This window comes from Gavia stellata, chromosome 12 (assembly GCF_030936135.1).
Source record: "Gavia stellata isolate bGavSte3 chromosome 12, bGavSte3.hap2, whole genome shotgun sequence".
Lineage (NCBI taxonomy): Eukaryota > Metazoa > Chordata > Aves > Gaviiformes > Gaviidae > Gavia > Gavia stellata.
Window position 1 is genome coordinate 7,932,401 of NC_082605.1, and position 22,689 is coordinate 7,955,089.

General features: G+C 42.3%; 3 protein-coding genes across 14 annotated transcripts in view; 2 read left to right on the forward strand and 1 right to left on the reverse strand.

Moving 5' to 3' along the window:
* The window catches only part of PBRM1 (polybromo 1), a 62,512-nt gene extending 51,952 nt beyond the window's left edge, over positions 1-10,560 (forward strand). For 6 of the 12 annotated variants that reach the window (XM_059823098.1, XM_059823092.1, XM_059823095.1 and 3 more), the window contains 3 exons: positions 5,500-5,570; positions 6,785-7,001; positions 7,342-10,560. In XM_059823098.1, coding sequence (XP_059679081.1) covers positions 5,500-5,570; positions 6,785-7,001; positions 7,342-7,514 — 461 coding nt within the window. In that variant the 3' untranslated portion in view covers positions 7,515-10,560. Of the gene's footprint in view, positions 1-2,922; positions 3,079-5,499; positions 5,575-5,987; positions 5,990-6,784; positions 7,002-7,341 lie in introns of all 12 variants that reach the window. The other 6 variants (XM_059823088.1, XM_059823090.1, XM_059823094.1 and 3 more) reach the window with 2 other exon arrangements.
* A 4,221-nt stretch (positions 10,561-14,781) lies between these two features.
* Positions 14,782-16,878, reverse strand: LOC132317880 (ubiquinol-cytochrome-c reductase complex assembly factor 5). Its single transcript, XM_059823339.1, has 2 exons — positions 16,672-16,878; positions 14,782-15,139 (listed from the first exon to the last, which is right to left on the reverse strand). Exons 1-2 carry the CDS (start codon positions 16,820-16,822, stop codon positions 15,072-15,074), a joined length of 219 nt encoding a protein of 72 aa, XP_059679322.1. The 5' UTR covers positions 16,823-16,878; the 3' UTR covers positions 14,782-15,071.
* A 726-nt stretch (positions 16,879-17,604) lies between these two features.
* NT5DC2 (5'-nucleotidase domain containing 2) overlaps positions 17,605-22,689 on the forward strand; it is a 28,844-nt gene continuing 23,759 nt past the window's right edge. The window contains exon 1 of the mRNA XM_059823181.1: positions 17,605-17,887. Within this exon, the coding sequence (XP_059679164.1) occupies positions 17,605-17,887 (283 nt within the window). The remainder of the gene's footprint in view (positions 17,888-22,689) is intronic.

Sequence of the window (22,689 nt, forward strand, 5' to 3'; positions counted from 1 at the left end):
TTGGGGTTTCTTTTAACTTTCCCTTAAGGCATACCAATTATTCCATTTATTCTTTTGTCATTTTTCTTTTTCTTTCCTGTCTCACAGGCTGGGGCCATATTTAGAGCTGACAGCCTGAAGCGTTTTTCATCATGGTTTCTAAATACCTTTTCAGTAAATAGGCTGCATGGATGTTTAAACTGAAGGCACATTCCTTATTTGGTTCATGGTCTCCAAATTACAAAGCATTTGTTTACGCTGAGTTGCATTTTTCTTTTGTTTTTTTCACTTTGTTCTTGATAATTCTCCTCTGAACTGTTTGCAGTTGGTGTGTGTTTGTGTGTGTATGTACACGTATCTGTGCATATATTAAGGGGAAAAAAAAAAGGGAGTTCTACAGTGCTGATCTTTTTTGTGAGTAACCTACTTCAACCTAGAATATGTAGAAACATCATCCTCTTGTGGTTGTGTTTTGTTGGTTTGGTTCTTGTTTTTTTGGTACTGAGTCACTTTTCCAATTTTTGGAGGTAGATGTTGATGGGCAGTAATACATGTTACTAGCACTTTCTTAAAACTTTTCCAAAAATGTGTAGTCTGCAAACTACACATGCTAACTTACTTCCTGCGGCAGCCTCCTCAAAAGCAAACCTGTATTTAAGACCATCATCTTATTCAAGCGGTTAGACATTCAAGCCTCTTCACTTTGGCATTGTGAAATACTTCTTTAAAGTGGATGATCAAGTGGATCTTTTTAAACTCTTTCTATTTTTGTGGCCCATTTGAAAAACACAGTCTTTCATCTTTTAGTTTCCACAAGTCTTACTTAGAAGTGTCTTACTCTGTTGAGACCTCTTTCACATCCTCCTCCATCATTTGATTGCTTTTCTCTAGTTCAGAGAACTTCTCCATCGCAGAAGTTCAGAGAACTTCTTTACAGCCCACGGGTCCAAGAAATCTGCATACCTTCTGAAATGCATTTCTGTTAGTGCACACTGCTCTAGTTTCTTGTAAATTTAGGCATTACAAAAGTTTATTTAATCTTACATTGTTATAGTAAAAAATGGGAGAACAAGTAATTTGAAAAACATCATAAATCACAGCTGTGGGAGATGGAAATAGTTTGCCCATGTTTACTAGTTTAAAATCAATGTGGTAACTCATACATGGCGTATGAAAGTGGCTGCTCTTACAACCTTGTGATGAGCTGCAAGAACTGATTTCTCATGGAGATTTGACGACAACTTTATTAATCCAGCCAGTTGTTGAGTGAGTATTTTATTTGGAAATGTAGAAATTAGCTTTCATGATTGATAAATATGGGTGTGTTTCATTGGAGGTTTTTGTTTTGTTTGTTTTAAAGCTTCAGAAGTGTATGTAAATGCATTGAAGATGTGATTGCAGCTCTGGGTGCACTGGAAGTACCAGGCAGTAGCTCCAGTGAAAGCCCTTTATTCTAGGGATGTTTTTGTTCTTTTTCTTCTTTTACTTTTTCCATTACAAATACAGATTTCACTATGTTAATAAAGAGGTACAGATGAGCTTCCAGATATTTGAAATAGGTACCCAAGACCTATTTAATAAGTGTCAATCTAGGTGTCCTGTGGAAAACGAAGGCTTGAGGGAGATCAGTTCTTTATTTTCTTGTTGTTTGCTCCGTGTAAAGCTTTTGGAATTTCAGGTTTCTCACCTTTGTAACTCTTCCTGAGGAAGTGACAAATTTAGCTTGTATTTTTGAGCTGCTTCATCTGTTTTGATCCTGAGCTCATGACAGCTTTGTTTTCAGTCAGAGCTGGCATGGGTTTTTGGCCAGTCTTATTCCAGAAATCGTGTTCTGAAAGTTTCTTTTATGAGTTACTGGGAGTGTGGCAAAGACTCGGTGGTTTATGGAACAGACTATAGAAACCCCAGCAATTTTGCATTTCTAAACTTACCTCATCTCTCTAGACCTGCTTCTGTCCACTGTCATCTTTTCATTGTCTTTCCAACGCCTTTCCTTGGTTACCTGACAATGCATCCATTTAAATTAGAAAGCCTAGAAAACAGGCGAGGGACAAGCAGGTTACATTCCAGGACCAAATAAACACAGTGCAGTTATATTGCGTAGGTTCACCTCATAGCAACAAACCTGAGCCGAAACCAGAATAAGCACTAAATTTTCTTCCCTCACATGCAGAAAACTAAAGTTATGAGAGCAGCAAAATACTGTCTTCGTCGTATCATTGATTTTCCTGTAAAGCCACCTTGAAAACATTGTCAATGAAATTCTGTGAGGGACTGCAGATGCTCCTTGTAAGTCCTTTTACTTCGGTCTAGTGCCGTGAGCGTAAGTCACTGCAGCCCAGCACATCCAGTCCTGTCAGGTTTAAAATTTGAGTTACTTCCATAGTTTATACTGGAGATGGTTTAATAAAAATCACCCTGTCACTGCCGTTAGTTTTAAGTATGCAAATGTTGAAGGGCTTTTGTGTGTCAATTTTGCATATGCACTGCAGAAAAATATATAGGTTTTTATTTTTGTTCCAGTTGAGTTTGGTCTCTGAGGTAGCCCACAAAGCAGGGCTGTATGTGGAGCTTGTGTAGTTAGTGTTGTGCTCGTAATCTGTATGCAGATGGCAGAGCTTTAAGCTATATTAAAATTGCTTGCATTAGTAACATTTAATTGTGGCTGAATTTATTCCTTGTGTTAACATACGTGAATATTCAGCATTTATTGCCCCATGAGAAACATACAAATACACTAAATACTAATTCATCAAAAGTATAGTGTTTCATATTTAGAACTTTTTTATTTTTAATTTTTATTCATTTTTGCAAGATACTAATTGTAGTATCGTCTTGCTGTACTAAAGGTGCTTTTTTTTTTTTGTGGATAGTGCATGTCTTACTGTGTAGATCATATTGCATGTTATTGATGCATGTTTGAAATTTGTTGTGTCCTTCAAGGCATGATAAGTGGCTATCCACCGGTGCTGCCACCTTTGCAGGGCCCAGTTGATGGCATTGTTAGCATGGGCAGCATGCAGCCACTTCACCCAGGGGTGCCCCCACCCCACCAACTTCCGCCAGGTATGCCAGGCATCCCAGGCATCCCACCACCCGGTAAGAATGTCATCCTCATTCGCTCCTTATTTCATTTTCATGTACTTGCCGTTTAACCAGTTGTTACAGAAATTATCTGCGGCTTGTTTTGGTCATAGCTTTTGTTTCTGAACATTGCAGGTTTGTTTAGCTGCAGCGCACACAAAGCACTACTGAATATATGAGGTCGATACAAGATTTTGATGCAACAGCATGTCCAGTAAAGCAGCAGGGAAAGAATACTGGAGAAACATGACGCTGCTCCAGCAGTAGTTTTGCTCCAGCCAAAAAAAATTACAATTGTGCTTGAGTTTGTCAGAGGTCTGAAAAGCTGAAATCAGTCTGTTCATATCCTTACATCATTTCAACACCATTCTTCCACTCCTTTTCTTATTTAAAGTGGGCTTATAAATGAAATTTATTGCTCTCATTTCTTATTGAACTCTTTCAGTATGTTAATGTTTATCAGTAGTCAGACTGCACTTAAATGAACCTGGCCATGTAAGACCCCTTGGCCACTGGGGCACTGACGTGTTATTTTAAAACAGTGTTCAGATTAAACCTTGTTGATAGAACAATAACTGGAAACATTTGGGGGTAAGGTGAACTCAGTACACTATTGTGGCCAAATTTTGAGTTGATTTTTGAGAGCATATTACTACACATCTGCTATTTTGTTGCCACACTTTTGATAAAAAGTGAGGCTGAAAGAAACAAACATTTTTCCAGTGTTAATGCCATTAACATGTCCCCATTATGGGGAAAAATGTTCATCTGCCTTCTGATCCTGTTGTCTGCTGATTCTTTCAGTTTTTACCTCTGATAACTCATGTGCGTGTTTAAAAGATGTGCATCGCATATGTTCAGCAGTTCAACAAGCTGTGGACAAAAGTGGTCTCGATTGCCTCCCCCTACCCCACTTGCAACTGTGTTTACCAGAAGCTCTGTTAAGACTTGTATCTGTATGTAAATTGTTTTGGGTTTTTTTGTTTGTTTGCTTGTATTTTTAAAAATCCATCAGTACTAGGTGTGCAGCTTGCAGCTTCGCTGGTGTGTAAGGTTCACCATAATGTCACGTAGAAGGAGTAGGAAGACAGCTGTCTAGCTGTGAGCCTGTCTCCGACTCACCAAGGCAGTGACATTTAGCGCACATCAGCACATACAAATGTTTGGGAGGTGAATTCAGGACAACGCATTTCTTTGAAAAGTTTTTTCCACTGGAGAAGTGGGCTGTGTCTATGGTGTTTAAAACTGAGAGGATATGGATTAGGGAAAAAATAATGCCTGGGAACAGAGGACCACACCTGAAGTGGTACTGAAGCAGGCTGGGTGTGCTAAGGGTGAAGCCATGCTCTGGTGCCAGAAAGGTGAGGGTGCCCTCCTCCAGACCTCTTCGCTTTGTACAAAAAAAATCCGTGCCATATTCCACAACTTGTATTATCAATGTTTTTCCCAACTCATGACTTGCTGTTAGTACAGATACATTTAAAATGGGGGCTGTCATCAAATGGAAAATGCATTCAAAATATGCTTTAGTGTGCAAAATGCAGTGGCACATCTTTTGATCACTGATACAGAAATCTGCATGCAAATTAAACCCTCGGGAAGAGCATAGTTTGCAGCTTTTCCAGTGAATGAATGTGAGAAGTTGCATAAACAGAAAGAAAAGCAGCAGCAGGCATAACTTCCATTTTTTCAGACCGAAGCTTCTGTATGTAAAATATAGGATCTGCAGGATTCTCATTTAAATTTGTAAATTTTTGCATGTGAGACTGACATGGGTGTTATCTGCTGCACTCTCTGCAATAGGGAAAAGCCTCAATATGTTTGAGGAAAAACTAACAGTTTTTATTTTTTTGAAATTTGTTTCAAATGTTCATCGGTCTCATATATAAGACTGTTTAAGCTTAACCTGCAAGTTGTGTTTTATATTAGTGAGATTTAACAGAATTTGTGCAATGGCTTGGATTTCCTCCTGCTGTGAATGCATTTTATAAAACTGAACACAAGGAAATGTTAAAAGTTGCAAAGCAAATCAGCATTTCCTTTCTTAAAGGATTCCAGGAGGATCTTGTCAAGCCAAAGGTGTATGTTATAAACGAAAAGATTTAGTCAGGCAGTCACTAATGTGAAAAAAAAAAAAAAATCAAAACAAACAAGCCTGAAAACAAAAAAATTACTCACTTTGCATTTCTTTAATTAAATTAATTCAACAGGCCACATATCAATGTTTGGTAGTTGTCATGTTGGCTTTTTTTTTTCATTCAGAAACTTCTAAAGTGTTTTTTTATTGGGGGAGAGGGGGATATTTGGATGTTGTATATCTGCTTAAAATAACTGTGAGCAATGATATCGAAGTATAAATTTTTTACTATAGAAGATCAAAGAGGTATTTGTCACTGCTCTGAAATAAGACTAATTATTTTATATTTTGGAATATAGGTGTTATAGGCCAAAATGTGTCCCCCATGGTAGGCACTCCAGCACCCGGAGCAAGTCCTTTTGGACAGCAGGTGAGTAATTTTTGCATTATTTATGAGACTCTAAGGCTCTGAATAAGCATTTGAACAGCATCTCAGTGAAGACATGTAGGGATCACATAGCCTTTCCCAGGGAGAACATAAACCAAATGTATATCGATGTATTTAGAACCAGTTAATATCTCACACTCGGAGTGTATGTCTGTATTTGTTGCTTGAATTGTTATTAGACTAATTAGGTTCTGCCCAGCAGGATAACTTCTGCAGTATGACAGTGTTTTGTTTTCCTTCTACTAAACTAAGAGAAGTCATTTCAACACATTGTTAAACTGCTGATAATTTAGGTTTTGCATGCTTTGGTGATGCAGAGAGGATGTTGTCCATTTTCTCAGCCGTTGATGAATGGGTAAAACCTGTTTTGTTTACCCCCATATTTCACAAACGAAGCAGGTGTTCATCGGCAGTTCTGAATTTGTGAGTTTGGATAACAGTGATGATCAGATGTTCCTTCTCAGTGATTAATACAGATGAAGTGTTCAGCACTTTTCCAATTTTATTGACTAAATTTTTGCATCATAAAGAGAAATGCGATTTTGGCTAGACGGTGTGAAGAAAACCGGAAGTTGAGTGAGAAGGTAGTAAAGTGTATATGTCATGATATTGAGTTATTCCAGACCACAGGATATCTGTGCTAAGACTTCTCAGTACTGCTACTAAATCACAATGATGGGAATTCTTCTGTGTGACTGTGATTTATTTGTGTGTCTGCAATTTTTGCCTGACAGCTATTAGCATTTATTCTGTGGAAGTATCTCAGTCGTCCAAGGATCAGGGTCAGTTTGGCTTAGATGTTTTAGAGATAAACCCTGCACTTCACAGACCACATGGTTTATGATCAAATTAGAGAATACATGAAATAAAAAGGAGGCAAAAGGAGTAGTTCAGGGTAATAGGAGAGAGGAGAAATGGTGATAGTAATCAGAATGTGTTTACATCGATTAGAAATGTGAGCAACGTTGTCTGTTAAATATGAATATGGTTTGTTTGCACTTCCTCCCTCTGTGCATCTCGGTGACCCCAACAGATAGCCCTGGCTGAAGTGGGTGTCTTCCAGGGAGATTTCCTTATGTCTTTGCTTCTAACCTGTTTTGAAGCTCCATTGTATGAGGATGATCCGATGCACAGATGTGAAGCGACTTCTCTGCAGTTCCCCCAAATGCGATCTCTCCATTGCTTTGTTGTTGCAGATAGGAATCCTTGGCCCACCAGGACAGCAGGCACCTCCTCCGTATCCCGGCCAGAGCCCAGCAAGTCAGCCAGTTATGCAGCAGCCCACAACTCCCATGTTTGTCTCCCCTCCACCAAAGACACAGAGGCTCCTTCATTCTGAAGCCTATCTGAAATATATTGAGGGGCTTAGTGCTGAATCAAATAGTATTAGCAAGTGGGACCAGACCCTTGCAGGTAAGGCTTTTGATACAGAGTGGGATGCTTCCAGACAGAACACATTTCTTTGTAACCATTAGTATTTTTTGCTTTTATGGAAAATGCTAAATAAATCTGCTGCTTACTTAATACAACGTACACATGCAAGTAATTGTTAAAAACAAATCAACAGACTGGGAAATACATATGTTATCAGCAGGCTAATTCCATTGATATTGTATATTGTCTAAGAATCAATTGTCTGGGCTTAAATACTAGGGGTAAAAGTTATACTGTAGAATTATATTTGCCTTTTTCTGGAAAAATTGTGGTGAATATCAAAGCCAGGAGATAATTGGACCATTTATTGACTTTCCAGCACGAAGACGAGATGTCCACTTATCAAAAGAACAAGAGAGCCGACTCCCTTCACACTGGTTGAAAAGTAAAGGGGCTCATACCACAATGGCTGATGCATTATGGCGTCTGCGAGACTTGATGCTACGAGACACCCTTAATATCCGTCAGGCATACAACATAGAAAATGTTTAGTTGCATAATTGCTTCTTTCTTTGATACTGGCATATAAGGAGTTTTGTGGAACAATAGCTGTTTTAGTTACTGGGTGGGGAGAGATAACCAACAATAATTTGTATTGCATTTTACTGTACATTGCAAGACCATTTTTATATAAGGACACTTTTAATAAGCATATTTCACTTTTTGTTATATTAAGTTGACTTTATCAAATACACGGATTTTTGCATATGTTTCCTTTGTTTGAAAGGCGATTTCATAATTGGTTAAGTGTAGTTAAGGATTCATCTTTCTTATACTTTATTGCTGAGAATCTGATGCCATTGTTTTTATATAAAAGAAGAAAAAAGAAAACAAAGTATTTACAGATTGGTACAATGGAATGTGAAATTAGTCATAGTTTACATCTTAGAAGAATGTGTGTACATGTGCTTCTGTGTGCTAGCCACTTCCAGCAGAAATCTCGCTTGGGTGTGAATAGGGAGGATCTCTTAGAAGAAGCTAAAGGTAAGGTGTGCATTGACGCTAGGGAAAAATGACATTTCAAGTCAATACCGAGGCAACATGAGTGGGCTGCAGCAATCGTGGAAGTGCTAGTGTGGACAGGACAAGGGTGTCTTGACCACTAATGTTGTCCAGTCCTGTCCAGTTATTTAATTATGTAGCCAAGGCCATTGTGATTTTAAATCAGTAACAGAATATATGTGCTGGCATGCACTTAGAAGGTGAAGTGTTTCATCTACCATGACCTGCTTTGGGGGTTCTGTGATGTCCCTAACACCGAGCAGTGGGAAGGGGAAGCTTCCTCCCTAAGCAATTATGTCTGCATGTGGGAAAGGCATGCAGAACTTCGAACCAGATCAGGTCTTGGAAGGTAAGTTAGAGGAGAAGGAAAGTTGAGTTGTTTTGTTAGTGAAGTAATGTGTTGTTTTTTTTAAATTCACACATATTCTGTTTAATGATTGGGCATTGTAAGACTTTTTTGTATGCTTTCTTTAAGTGTATTGATTCACCTTAATGAAAGTTTTGCGATGCAAAATTTGAGAGAAATTTGACACTTAAATTAACTTTACTTTAAAGTACTACTGTATGGTATGTGTAAGTTTAGCATACCTAGTATGTTGGAGAAATAGAGTACTTTCATTGCAGCCTTCAGAGGGTTTGGGTTTTTTCTTTTTTTTTTTTTAGCTGAGTAAGGTAGGTATAGACTCTTCTTGCCAAATTTCAAGGTTGTGACTGCCTTCTGCTAAAGACTTACCTATCCTCATAACTAACCAACCTTTTGGACTGCAAAGTTATTTGTTTAAAGGTAAATCCTTTTGTGTATTTAATTTTAGAAAAAGAATTAATACTTTTAGATTGCATTAAGTAACTGGGAAAGCTCTATTAATTTGAAAAATTTGTTGGCAGGAACGTGGTCACTGCAACTCAGTCCGAAAGAACTGATTTACTGATACACTTCATCTTACTGATAGAGGTGTTCATCATGTGAAAGTGTTTTTTAAAGCTTAATAGTACAGAACATTTTTATTTGAGTACATTTGGCAGAAGGTTAAATATTTTTCTTCAAATACTGGATATCTTGGGTTCTGTTTCACTGATGTAGTTAATACTGATGAGGGAAGTGACATGTGCAAGTATAAACTGTTATTTAATTTTACTGGCTAATTCCTCTCCCTCTCCTATTGCAATCCTCCAGTCATTGCACAGAAACCCATGTAATTACAAATAGGCACTTAAGGACAGTTTAGGTCAGATGTGCAATGGATGTGAAGAAAATGAAGCTAAGCAATATATAGGGAAATGACAATTTTGAACTCTACAAGTAGCACACCTGTGGTACAGAAATTCTTTACTGGCCTTTGTAAATGACCAAGTTTATTAAATAAAGTAGAAACTGAATAGTCTTAGACCACCCCCATTTATACAGTATCATCTTAAAATGTGTTTAAATTACCATAGGCTTTGCAATTTTTAGCCACAAAGACGGGACGTTGAAGCGAATCAGGCAGCAAATCCTAGTTTTTGAGTATTTGGAACTATCATGGATTGTACTGAACCACCAGATTCTCCTGCTTCTCGGCATTAACAAAAATTTTTACACCAAAGAACCTGGGATGAATTTTAGTTAAGTTATTGTTTTATTTATTTTATTTTGAGGACTGGATGGGACTCCCTTTGGAGCCCATATAACTCAGATGTTTAATTTATCTGAAGGTCAGTGATGAGCAGACTTACAGCACTGGCTCTCTCCTGCCCGAGCAGCTGAAGCCCTACTTTCACTGCTCTTTCTGGCCCAGGAGCAACAGATCGGACGTGCAAATGAAACCTGGGTCATCCCGCAAGGCAGTGCAGAGCACTACCGCTAAGCCACTGGGCTGGCCCTAATCAATTATTTTAAGCTTTGTTTATTTATTTCAAAATCATGTCTCTCTATATTGGAGGCATTTCAGTCGATTGCAGTAAAACTTAGGATATAATGGCTACAGTCTAGAATTCAAAACCAGCAAAAGAAACTGTTTTCTGACTCTGGTTTAAAAAAAGAAAAAGACGACATGTCTGTCTGTCTTTCTCTTTCTTTGTGGGTGTTTGAACCCCTCATTTGTTTTCCACTGCCGTTCATTGTACTGGAGTAAACAAAACTTTCGTACTAAAATAAAAGTATGTATGGGAAATGGTTGGCTTCTGTGAGAGTGGAAAATAGATTAATGTAGGACTGGTATTTTCATAAAGCAGTTGGAGATGACTAATAATTATTTGTTCTCTTCCTCAGTCCTTCCCTTCCATGAGAAAATTTACTGTTTGTGTAAAAATTCAAAACATTGATGTTGGTGACCTTTTTTTTCAGCGTATGTTTTTGGACCTGGTTAATCCATGCTTGGCTTTTCATTAGATCTCGTACTCCTGAAGGTTAAGCTGCTAACCAGGTTTACAACATGTATGTACCATCACTTTGTTTACCTGAGTCTTTTTAATTTGAATAAAAATAGTTTGCAAAGTGTTTTGGATTAACCAGGTTTGAGTGTCCCATCAAGACTTCTGTTAGGATTTTATTTCAAGTAATTCTGGCCGTCGCTGATCCAGATTTTTTAAGTCCTTGGTATGTGCGTGCTTGTGTGTGGGTAAAGAATCCTTTTTACATTGTCCTGTGTATTGCAAGACGTGCCTGGTAGGTGCTAAGAACAGTGATGCTGAAAAATATGGTTGAAAATTGAGCCATAAGGAGCATGAACAGTAAACCTTGAAAAATATGTGACGCATTGGGAACAAGCTGAGTGGCGATGATAAGATTCAGTCCCAGTTGCTCCCATGTTAATTGCTTTGAAAATAAACAGCAAGCCTTAATTTCATACTGGAAGCTAATCTGGTTCAGGACTTTTTTATGTAGCTGTATAATAAAGGAAATTAGAATGATAATAGGGAAAAAAGCATCTTTTACACAATAAAATTAAAAGCCAGAATAGAAATTTTCTTTAATACCACAAACATCAAGAAAAATTAAGTGGTATCAACCGCTCGAGTCTCAAGGTGCCTTTGACATAAAATTTACAAAGAGCTATTTAAACAACCAGAGCAGATAGCATTATATTAAATTAACATGCATTCATGTCTTGGACCCGGGGATAAACACTGCCGCTCGTGCAGGTTGCCAGCTTTACAGAACTTCCACCTTTCTAAAATTCGATGGTGGATGGTGCAGTTGCACAGAGGAGACTAATTCTAATCATCCTCCACATCTTGTTTGCTCAGTTTGAGATACTGAAGATCATCTGTAGATGTACATAGACCCCTCTTGACTGCAAATGCACTAAATTGGAGCGGTGCTTCAAAATAGCTGGGTACTTCAAACATCAAGTAAGAAATGGGATCTGATTCATTGATACATGTAAAAATTTCTGATGAATAAAAAAATTCATATTCCTTTTGCTTACTGCATTTTTCAGCAAGTCTAATTCAACCATCGTACAAAGAAACAAAAGGACAGCTGCTGCAGTGCAGTAGGATCTGGTGATCCTGGATAAAGAGATTCCCAGTCTCTGTCAGGCCTCAGAGACACGGTGGTCTCCTACAGTCGGTCCTTCCTGCGCCAAGAGGGATCAGAAATCCAGTGCAGAGGTCTGTCCATGCAGATTTTCATCTGTTAAAGGAGGCAGCAGGAGAGACATGAAAAGAAATGTTGAAGATTGCACTGAATTGCACAGCAGAACTAGTAACCGGTGTGGCTCAGCCCAGGTAAAGCTAAGCCAAGAAAGCCTTGGACAAAAATGGTGAAGGATGGTCGATCCTTCATGAAGTCTGTGAAACTGTCTCTCCAGGGAGTGCCCAAATTCAGTTTCTATTGGATGATTTTTGGGAGGACTATAACTAATCCTCGTGCTTGGTGTGAAGCACCAACATCCAGTAACAACTTAAGGAAATTCCTCGGGACCAGGCATCCCACCAGTGCCTGTTGCAGGTTTTTGCACTGTTCTTGGAAGGAACCGGGGCTGGCCATAACCAGAGTGCAGGCAGAGTTTTGTATCTGTGTATGAAGTCCAAAGTGAAAACTCACCTCCACTGAAGATAGTAAAAGTTTTGCTCCAGGAAAGAATTCACCAATACATAACAGGTTACTATTTTTTCCTTTTCCTGCTCTTGAAAAGCTGGGACAAAACTACTGCACCCCTGTGCCAGAGAGGAGTACAGGCTGGGCACATACACGCTTCCTTTACCAGAACTTCTTTTCAGTACTTCCCTGGGTCACCACAGGTCTTTCAGCAGGCAGCATCCGTGGGTGCACAACAGCGGGAAAACGATCAATGAACAGATCCATTCTTTCCACAAAATCATTCTGAATCGGCAGTGTAATTGTCCTCTCTCTAATGCTGGAGTGGCGAACAGCATTGCTGGTACCTAAGTATCACTGTTTGCAGATGACTATTTACTGCTGCTGCTTTACTGAATTGAAATTTTCCATGCTTGATACCTACATTGGCCTGACTGCTACAATTTGGAAAACTTTTCAGCAGAAATGCTTTGCTGAATCTCAGAATCTTCTGCTGTGGCCACTGCAAAGTGAACACATGAGACTGCTGTTCGTAGATGCTGGGCTGAGTTCTGGGCTGACACCAGATGAACTCTCTGAAGAAGGAACGGACATGCTCAACCCCAGAACTGGCAGGGGCTCAGCAGCACCTAAATGAAAGCTGTGTTCCTAGCTTGCTCCCACAGTGCTAACAGTGGCAGCGGTGTGTTCCCAGTGCTGGCCTGAGCTCTGAGCCGAAGGAGAGGTCTTACTTCCTCCCCATTGCCCACCACCACAGTAGACAGATCGGGGGAGGAAGCTGGAGGATGGGAAGGAAACGGGGAGATCAGAGCCAGAAAGAAGATGGGAAAGAGATTGCTGGGGAAGGCAAAGAGCACAGAACTAGGAGTCAGCAGAGATAAAACAGAAACCAAATGAAGACCTTGGTTGTTGAAGATCAGGTGTAGATTAAAATTGATACTAAATCCCCAAGTGTGCTTCGTACTGGAATGGGCTGGGCACTGCGGCCTGCCAGCTACACTTACTTCCAGCGTTAGTGCGAGACTGGCAAAATCAAAGAATGCCGAAGGATCAGCACTAGCAAACACATTGTGGAATGAAGAATACAGTTCAGATTTCTAAATGTCAAGCTTTGCCTTCTGTTGTAACAATCTGTGTTGCCTGAAATGGTATGATCCCAACTCGGATTAGGATTTTATTCCTGCATAGGTCACAAAGACCAGTGACACAGAACTCCCTGACACCAGAGTTCTTGTGAGTGACTGCAGCTTGTCTCACTTTCTGTTTACATAGCTGGAGATACCCGAGGTATCTTCCACACGTGTCTGGTGCTCTCAGCTGCAAATGGGAAATAGTGCTGGAAAATAAGAGCTCTAAAGTGAAAAATCGGACCTTGACTCACAGATGTCTGTGGACTCTGCTACTATATAGGATTGCTTAAGGGAAGCCACAGTAAGTTTTCACACCAGGCTCCCGAGTACGGAGAAGTAACTAGGGCACAGGGCTCTTTTTTAAAAAAAAAACAAGATACTGAAAAACTTAATTGTTCTACGGATACCAACCACAAGAGAGTTCCAAAAGGCTCAAGAAGGAAAGGCAGATGGAGCTAAAGCTCAGCAATTCTCAAAATCTGGCTTTTTATTAATGCTTTAATGTATTGCTAGTCAGGATGACTTCAGTGCAATGATCTGTGACTGCAAAAAGAAGCTTGTGCATGACTTTTTGAACTTGGACTGTACCTTAGAACCAAAGTAAAAATCTAGGTTCTTATTACTTCTGAAATAGAGGTTTTCCCCAAGTAATTAATTTGCTGTTCAGTCAAAATATGCAATAGCACAGTCACATCTTTAATTCTCTGTCAGTTTTTTATCTCCTGAAAACACAAGTAGCACTAATCCTCCAGATCAAGTCCTTGGAAGACGCAACACAAGGTACAGCGGTTACCCTCTGCTTGCAAGTTGTGTATCCGCACCTTAACATCTTCAAAACAGCCATTGTCTCTTTCGTTGATGGAAAACTTACTTCTGTGGGAAAAGGCTGTTAGGCGTTAGCACAGGAATGCATGTAAGTATATGAACTCCCTCGGGTTTGTTTTTAGGCTGATCTTAAGAATTGGCTTCTTTGTGGAACACTCAGCATATACATATACCATCAGAAATAAAACAATTACATTAATATATGATCCTCACTGATTATACTGCACCAGTCATTCTAACGCATGCTCACTGACATGCTCCCACGCACCTGAGAGCTAGTGTCAGTGTTAAGGAGTAAAAGCTGTCCAGGATATAGCAGTTAGTTGTCTTCTCCTTCTTTGGGGAGAAAGTTCTGCAAACAGAATTTGGGTTTGCTAGGACTGCTGTTGCACATTCCTCTGAACTTGTGCCTTTGTCAGACTTTTTTTCCCCCCAAAGCTCTCGGCTCAATTCATTGTTAGAGTAGCAACAATGGGTATTACAGCACTTGTAGGCAGTGGAGCTCAAATGCACGGACGACTTTCTAAACAGTGTGGGCTGAGTAAACACGGAGCAATAACTCTGTCCTCTTTTTATCTAGTTAAAATTATGCCACATTGGAGAGAAAACAAATCAGATGCCAGAGCAGCTTCTATCAGTACAAGGGAAACTAACTAAAAATTACACTATCTCAGCACAATGGAAATAGTGTATGCAGTATGTAACACTTCTTTTCCATTGGTCTTGTCACAAGAATGGTGTCTAATCAAGCGAAGAAAAGCAATTGCCAGACTGTGTTTACTCAGTTTAGTTTATTTAAGAGTACTAAACAAACATTAAACAAGCAGCAGCAGCCTAAACACAATGAACTTTTCATTGTTGTATTTGGCTTAAATACAAAACATTAAAGATACAAAGTAGACGGAAGAAGAATGAAACTGCCAAAACCATCTGAGAGTGTATTAGACAAACTTGTGGATTACAGTTCATCTTGCAGAGACAAAATCCTCCCCTACCATCAACGTGGCAGTAATGCTTCTTTGGTAGTAATACAGTTGAAGCATTCAGAACCTTCCCCTTGAAATGTTTCAGCTAAAATTCATGTTTTTCCATCCTTGCCTCGTACTGTCTTTCAGATCGTTTCCTACGGTAAACATCATCTGCCAGAAAAAGATTTTTTTTATATTAGCGTTTTCCAAGTGCAAGATAGTATTAAATGTATGAAGCCTGTCATCTCTTTTTAAATTTCTCAATCCAATTTTCTTTCACAAACACTGACTGACAGGCAACTGAGAATTCAAGCCAACACAAATCCTTTTTGGCACTTAAAAATAGCTCGTTTGCCCTCCCATCCAGGCTAAAGTTCTTCCCATCAGTCCTGATGAAATGTTTTTATAGGAAAACTAAGTTTCCAGTGTGATACAGCCATTTCTCGTCTACTTTCCCATGAGGGTACTTAAAAATACAAATGCCCAAACTAGCTGAAGCCAAAGGGAAATTAAGTTATAGGCACAAAGTCAATGCCTGAGGACTGCCAGCATGGCTTCAGTATTTTAGGTTTGTGTTTTATTTTTTTTATAAACAAAACACAGGAACATACCCACCTTCATAGTCTTCCTAGTCATTTGTCCTTCCTCCCCTCACCTTGATCACCCCTAAATATCCATCACCAAATAAAATCTCTCACTGACAAAAAAAAAAAAGGTTATCTGTCTTGTTTGTACACTCACTTTGCATGGATTATGGAGCAGTAATAAGGCTAAACAGCACAATTATTATTACTGTAGTATAGTATCATTTAGGCATAGCAAATGTTTTTTTTTGCAGGAAAATAAGGCTTGAGCTGAAGTGTAACAGCTGCTACACGGATGGTGTGCTTTAGTTTCTAACCTGACTTTCTTACTATACAGGTATGCCTCAGAAATACTAAGCTGAAAGACCACAACAAACCCAGGCCTTCAGTAGTCAGGCAAAGAAGCAATTTTGTTTGTCAGCCATGGAAATTCTATCAAGATGTTTTACTCTGCAGGAGACTCAACTAGCTTTCCTGTGAAGATGAGAATATTCTCATATAACATACAGTAGAGCTGATCCTTTTTCTGAAGTACACAAAAATTTGTAGCAAGGTTTCTTAAAGGGAGCAATGCCACGTTGAAACTAAATGCTTTAACTTCTAGAAACTAAGTGCTGTGAGCTAAGTTCTCATGACTCATTTTTGGGTTTTTTTTTCAATTATCTAATTAAAAAGTCATGTTTCAGATGAACCCACACCTACATTTAAATTCTGGCAACCCCGGTGAGTCTTTTTTCAATGTAAAAAATTCTAATTTAGTATTCTAAACCCAGTTTTTGGATTTTTTTTCTGCCCAGTGTCTTCTGTTGGGGAGGCAGACTCTGGAGTGTCACATCCTGCACTAAAGAGAGAAGTGGTTGACGTGCCGATCGTCTTTAAGGTCCTCCAGGTGAGGACCCCACCATCAGACCCTGCTAACTTCTTGTCGTTAAGGGGAACCGCCTCCGCTGTGTCCACCACCAGCAGGTGCTGTGGCACTCGGTGCCGGATCAGAGCCGGGGCTGCTCCGGGACCGCCGGGAGGGAGGGGGTGCGGGGGGCTGTGACGACTCAGCAGGGACCGGGCCCCCTCCTGCCGCCCCCCGCCGGGATCAGCCGCTGCGGCGCGGCCACCACTTACAAAAGGTCTCCTTGCCAACGCGGACGTTGATCATGAACCACTCCATCGCTCCCCCGAGGAGGAAGAAGAAGGGCAGGAACCTGTAAACGCCGAAGCGCTGCTTCCCAGGCACCAGCTGCAAGAGGCGCTTCACCCTCTTGCTCACCAGCATGACCGGGGCGGGACCGGCGCCTTCAGCAGCTCATGTATAAAGAAGACGGGGGGAGGCTTGTGAGAGGCGGAACGGGACGTACAACGGCCCCCAGCGCCTCGCGGTCAAACCGCGACCGGGAGGCCAAGCACGCTGTGGGACAGCCCCAGGCGCGGGGCCGCAGTGCCCCGTCTTCCCCCTTATACTGGCGGGGGGTGATTGAGAAGCGGGCCGCCCGGGCCCAGCTTCGCCCCGCGCGGCCATGGCGAGCAGGCGGCCATGGCGGCCCCTCAGCCCTCACCACCGCCCCCTCCTCCCCGGCCCGGCGGGGGCGCGCAGCATAAGGCGCGCGACTCCGTGCCGCGCGCCCCTCACCTCCAGCGCGGGCTCCCGATCCCCCGAAGCAGCCGAACGGAAGGACGTGGTCGGCACCCACGTGACCCTGCCCGGGGCGGCTCCCCTCGCCTGATTGGCCGGGGCGGGGCTGCAGTGAGGGTCCACCGCGCCCCCCGCCGCTCCCCGCCTGAGGGGCTGGAGGGCGGTGAGCGGAACCCACCCGGCCCCCCACCGCCCTCAGCCCCCCTCAGCCCTTCTCCGCGGGCGGCCGCTGAGCGCCGCCCCTCCGGCCCCCTCTCGCCGAGGCGTGGCGAGGCGTGGCGCGGCCCGGCCCCCTCGCACCGGGCGGCGGGGATTGGCCGCCCGGCGGGTGCCGCCGCGGGCCGGGGCCGGGGCGGCGTGGAGCGGAGCGGAGCCAGCCCCGGCCGCGCGCGGGCTGCCCCGAGGCTGCAGTGTCCGGCGGGACCATGGCGGCGCTGGGCATGACGGCGCTGAGGAGGGGTAGCGGCGCGGCCCCCCGGCTCCTCGCCGTGGCCATCTCCTGCCAGAGCTGCCGCCCCAAAGCCAGCCAGTGCCCCGGGGATGGCGGCCACGGGCAGCCCAAGGACCACCACCCGGCGGCCCCCGGCAGAGCCCGACGCGGCGCCGAGCCCGGCCCTGCTGCGAGCAGCCAGCCGCTCCCGGCCGAGGGAGCCGACACCAAGACCTACTTGTGGGCCAGGTACCACGAGATGAAAAAGCTGGTCTACGGTAAGGGCCGCCTCCGGGCGCTGGGACTGCCACGTCCTGCCGGGCCTGGGCTTTTTTTCCCCCCCCCCCCCTCTTTTTTTTTCCCCTCTTTGCATCCTGATGCCTTTTTCTGCGCTGCAGAACTGGGAATGTGCCCATTGCCGTGCAGCTGCCGGGGTTAGAAGCCTTCTCCCTGGCAATGCCATCTGCACACCTCCATTGCCCGGGGCCCTCTGGGACGGTTTTATTCCTATTGAGATCTGGCTCTGGTCTTCCCCTCCCCATCCTGGGCTTCCCTCTGTGAACATCCCTCCGCTGGTTTCAGCGTTCCAGGACACGCAGAGTATGTGGGGATCTTCACAACCGGCCCCCACAACATCGGTATTGTCATGGCGAATGGCCTAAATGAAGGGCTTGTTGCATTTTTCTTTAATCTGCCATTGGTTGGTATACGGAAACATGGTTTGACTAGGACAAATAGACAGTGATGTTGACTGAAATGGTGAGGAGTCCGGGGTCCAACGTGTAACTTGCCATTGGCACAAGGGTGAGTGTGGAAAAGACTGATGCCACAGCTGCTAGGATGTCTCCTGATCCTGGGATCAGTTTGTGTTACAGATGCAAAACACCTGTTACTCATGGGTGCATGTGTGAGTGGTTTTGCTTCTCTGACTGAGAAGTTACTTGGCTCAGTCAGGTATGTTGACATCTTGCTAAGTGAGGAGAAAACTCATGCCATTAGCCAAATCTGTCCATGTGTAAACCGGGATTGTGGTCTTTTTGGCAGCAGCAGATCTCCACTGTATTAAACTCTCCTAAAAATGTGAAAGAATAGCTTTCATGGCATAAGGGCAGGGAACTTTTTTCTGCTGGTTTCTTGATTCTTGAATGCTAAAGGTAAGCACTGTAGAGAGCTAGGAAGTGTGACTTTGTGTCTGCTGTTAAATAGCTCTCCGTTAGCTTTTCTTCATCTAAGGGCTTGGAGAAGGAAGGCAGCTAGCCATTGGCATCTGGAAGAACCATCTTGCTGTTCTGAGATTGGCAAGTTCTGTCATTCCTTACTTTCCCACCTTCCAGTACATGAGAGATTTGACGTAAAATCTAAAGTCCTTCATAATGTGCAAATGTAAAGGAATTGGCTGCTGCTCCGTTTGGTGCTTAGCCTGCTGCATTCTGGCTTTTGCAGGATGTGAGCTCCTTTGCCTGAGCCGCTGAAGGCAGTACAGGGTGCTGACAGAGGACAGTAGCTTCGTGTTAAGTCCCTGCTCCAAGACGAAGTTGTGGTTTTAGCCCCACCGCTTGAAAGAAATTCCAGCTTGCAAGACTTTTAATGATGTTTGAACCTTAATATCCTCAACAGCATTTTTTTCCTTTTCCATAATGGCATTGAAACCATAAATTAAGATATGTTAATAGGCTGCATCATGGTCTCTTGGGAAAATGCTCACTTGACTGTGTGACAGATTGTGAAGTTTGTATTCACATAGTTATTCTTTGTTGGGATGCAAGAGATACAGTTGTTACTGGAGGTGGAGAACTAATCAGCAGGACTAAATGCAAAATGAAGTTAGGTGAAGTAGCCCATGTGTTACAGAGCAGACTCTTTACAAACCTTCAGGTTAGACATGTTAAATAAGAAGGCCCTTGTTTGTTTAAAGAATAGCTCCCCAAACCAAAATTTCAAGACTGTGCTGTTATTCAAGTCTTGTCAAGAAGAGGCATAAACAAAGTTGGTCCAAGTTGGTTTTAATTGTAGCTTTGATGACTAAACTGAGTTGTGCAAAATGTGGTATCAGTCTGTTCCTTTGTTCTTGATTTTTAACTCTGATGTAAAAGTGAATGTCTGTGGTTGGGTTATGGATTTGAAAACATCGTCATGTCTCACTACTCATCAGCATTGAGTTTGAGAAGACTGCTGTGGTGCCACCTTCTCCCTCCTTCTCTGAAACTCCGCCTTTGTGAAGTCCTTTGTCCTATATGTCAGTTATTCCTGTTGGTTTTGGAGAGGGGTCTCTGCCTGGAGAATTTATTGTGTGTTTTCAAACCAACTCTTGCTTAGGACCTGACTTATAGAGCAATGTTGCATTTTTGTATAGAGGGGATTCGAGTGATAAATGCTGACTGGGTTGGACAGGGCAGGATGTGTAGGATGAGAGATTCTGTGCAGTAAAGCTCAGTGGTGGTGCAGGTGTGGTGGCCAGAGCCCAGCTACCAGAAGTTCTCAGCTTTGTAGAAACACATCTGTGTTCTGCCAGGCTTGAGTGTGGTGATACAAACAACATTTCATTACCTGTAAGAATTTGAGGCTACTACTTCCACTTAATGTGGGTTTTTTTCCTCTGCCAAAGGGAAAAGTATAATTGCATTTGTCAGAGGGGTGATGTTGAGCAAGACTTGCTGTATTTTGGTTTGATGGTATCTGAGGTGTCAAGCAAGACTGATAGGCCCTCTTAGTAAGCAGTGTCTGAAGTCCTGCACTCTAGGAAACATCCAATCCTGAAATTTGGTGGAACTGGCAAGCAAGTGAGGATTTGGCTGTAAATAAGTGTGAATGTTTTTTCCTAGATCTTTCAAACTTGTAAACCTAGCTACAATAAATCAGCTTTCCTAAGGAACCTTTAAAATAACTGTTAACTTCTTGCCTCTGCATGACAAGCTTGAGCGTGGTTAAATGTGGGAACCACTGAGAACAGAGACAAGTTTGGAGATAACGAGAACTCGGTTAGGCATTGATAACACTGAGGATGTAGCTCAGAGGTAGTCCTTGCTCTTTTTAGTTTGTGTGGATCAAGAGATACCTTTGCATCTAAATAATGCAAGACACAGTCAGCAACATGTGCCCATCATGTTTGGAAATGGGAGAGGAGGCAATACCCCTGTGTGATTGTTAACAGTTGCACTGGTGATTCCGTGTGGTGCACAGGTAGTTTTTGCAATCCAGCACTTTTTGATTCTGCTTGTGTCGCTAATCTCAAGCAAGCACAAAGATTTAAGGGCCTTACTCTTTGCCAAACCAGGAAATGAATCTAGTGCTATGATAATAAATGCCCTGTGAATCGCTTAGGGAGTGTGCACGTTTCATGACTTGTGGCATCTACAGATCAAGCTGGGACTGAAAATGATAATTAGCAGCCAGAACTGGAAGTGCAAACAGTTATGTTGTCTTCCAAATTCTGCTTTCCTAAAGATAAAGTTTTTTTCCTATAAGGAACTGTTATACCAGCATTTGTCTAGTGCCTTTGTGTATATAAAAAATGTTGTTTTGGTATGAAAAGGGTTTTTTTAATATTGCTTTTGGTTTGTGTAGATTTCATTGTCGAGAAACTCCCAAATATTTAGGCATAATGGCATAAATTCAAGACTATGCTCCAGAGTAATTTTCAGCTCTCTTTTAACATAGTTCCTCTGTCATTTAATGCTCTTTAAGTAGTATTTCCCTCTCCCTACCATCTTGTTAGAGGCATCTACTTCGGCTGGTTAAAGTGCTTTGCAGGAACTGCTGTGAAATGGTACAAAACAACACTTCAAAAGGATAAAGAGGTACTTGGAAGGGAGGAAAAACTCCCAGTTTGTCTTCAGAAAGCAAGTCTGTGTGAGCAAAGGGAACTTTTTGATTCGTGAAGAACATGGAGGATGGTGGCCATCTGCTTTTCAGTATCGCTCTTTTCCTCGCTAGTCTTACAAAGACGTTAGCACAGAAGTCTGCTGTGTTGGACCTCTGGGAGTACAAAGATTGTGAGAGATGGGTGTGAGCTGCCTTTTTTACGTATTATTCTTCACTAACATACTGAATCTGAGGCTGAGAGAAAAGAAGCATTTCCTGCGTGATGCCGTTGGTACCCCCGGGAGCTCAGAAAAGCACAGGACGTGCTTGGCACCTTCTGACCAGAGCGTTTTTCACATCAGAAGGGGCCATATGGTGTCTTGGCTTCTCTAATCGTTGCTCACAGTTAATTACCTGCTTTTGTTTCCGTCTCTGCTGTCATGTTAGGGATTGAGTGTTATTGCTTTTTAACAATGTGGGCTATTGCCTGGGAAGAGGCACTTGTGCTGTCATAAGATACTCCCATTTAAGCAGCTGTGCAGGGCCTCATAGTAGTAAAATGAAGGAGATGATGTGTGTTTACCTTGCATTTACACCCAGTGGACATCAAACACACTTTCTTGTGGTCTGCCTTTGTTGCTGACTTTCATCATGTACTGTGGATATGCAGACACTTCCCTTAAAACCGTCAGAGTTGCAAACCGGAGCAAATTGTGCAAGTATGCAGATTCCAGGAGTTTGTATCTATTGCAAGAGCTGTTTTTTCCCCACTGTACTCAAATGTACGCACGCCGGTTCTCCCTTAGCTCATACTTCCTGGGTGAGGTGCTGAGTAGACAGTGACTAACTGGGATATTGTCTCCTTTTCCAGTTAGGACCCAGATGGAAAGAGTAGTTGGGATTATCATTCTTTTAAAATAACCAAAACTGGTTTTCATTTTAGTTTTTTTTTCTTGCTGTAATTTATTATATCTGTCCAGCAATCTGTTTCGATGTCTTGGCAGAGGAAAAGCAAAAGCTATCATTCTTGAAAAATGGCATCTTCGTGGGCTTCTGGAGGGTGTCATCTGTTTGTTTTGACTCAGTGACTGGCATGCAAACTGAGGCAAAGATCCCTGCCAGATTATGTGCTGAATGTCCGCAGAGCAGCAGTGCCCAAGTCCACAGCCTAGGACTTAATTAAGCACTCCGAATTGATAACCACCCAGGTGATTATCTTTAAAAAAAAAAAAAAAACACAAAACAAAACCCCACCACAAAAAAGCAAAGCAAACCAACC

Bases quoted from the DNA above. Each gene is read 5' to 3' on its own strand.
- LOC132317880 (XM_059823339.1), bottom strand. From the start codon at position 16,822: ATGCTGGTGAGCAAGAGGGTGAAGCGCCTCTTGCAGCTGGTGCCTGGG. The intron at 15,140-16,671 runs GTAAGTGGTGGC...TTTTTCTGGCAG, and splicing joins CGTTGGCAAGGAGACCTTTT to ATGATGTTTACCGTAGGAAA.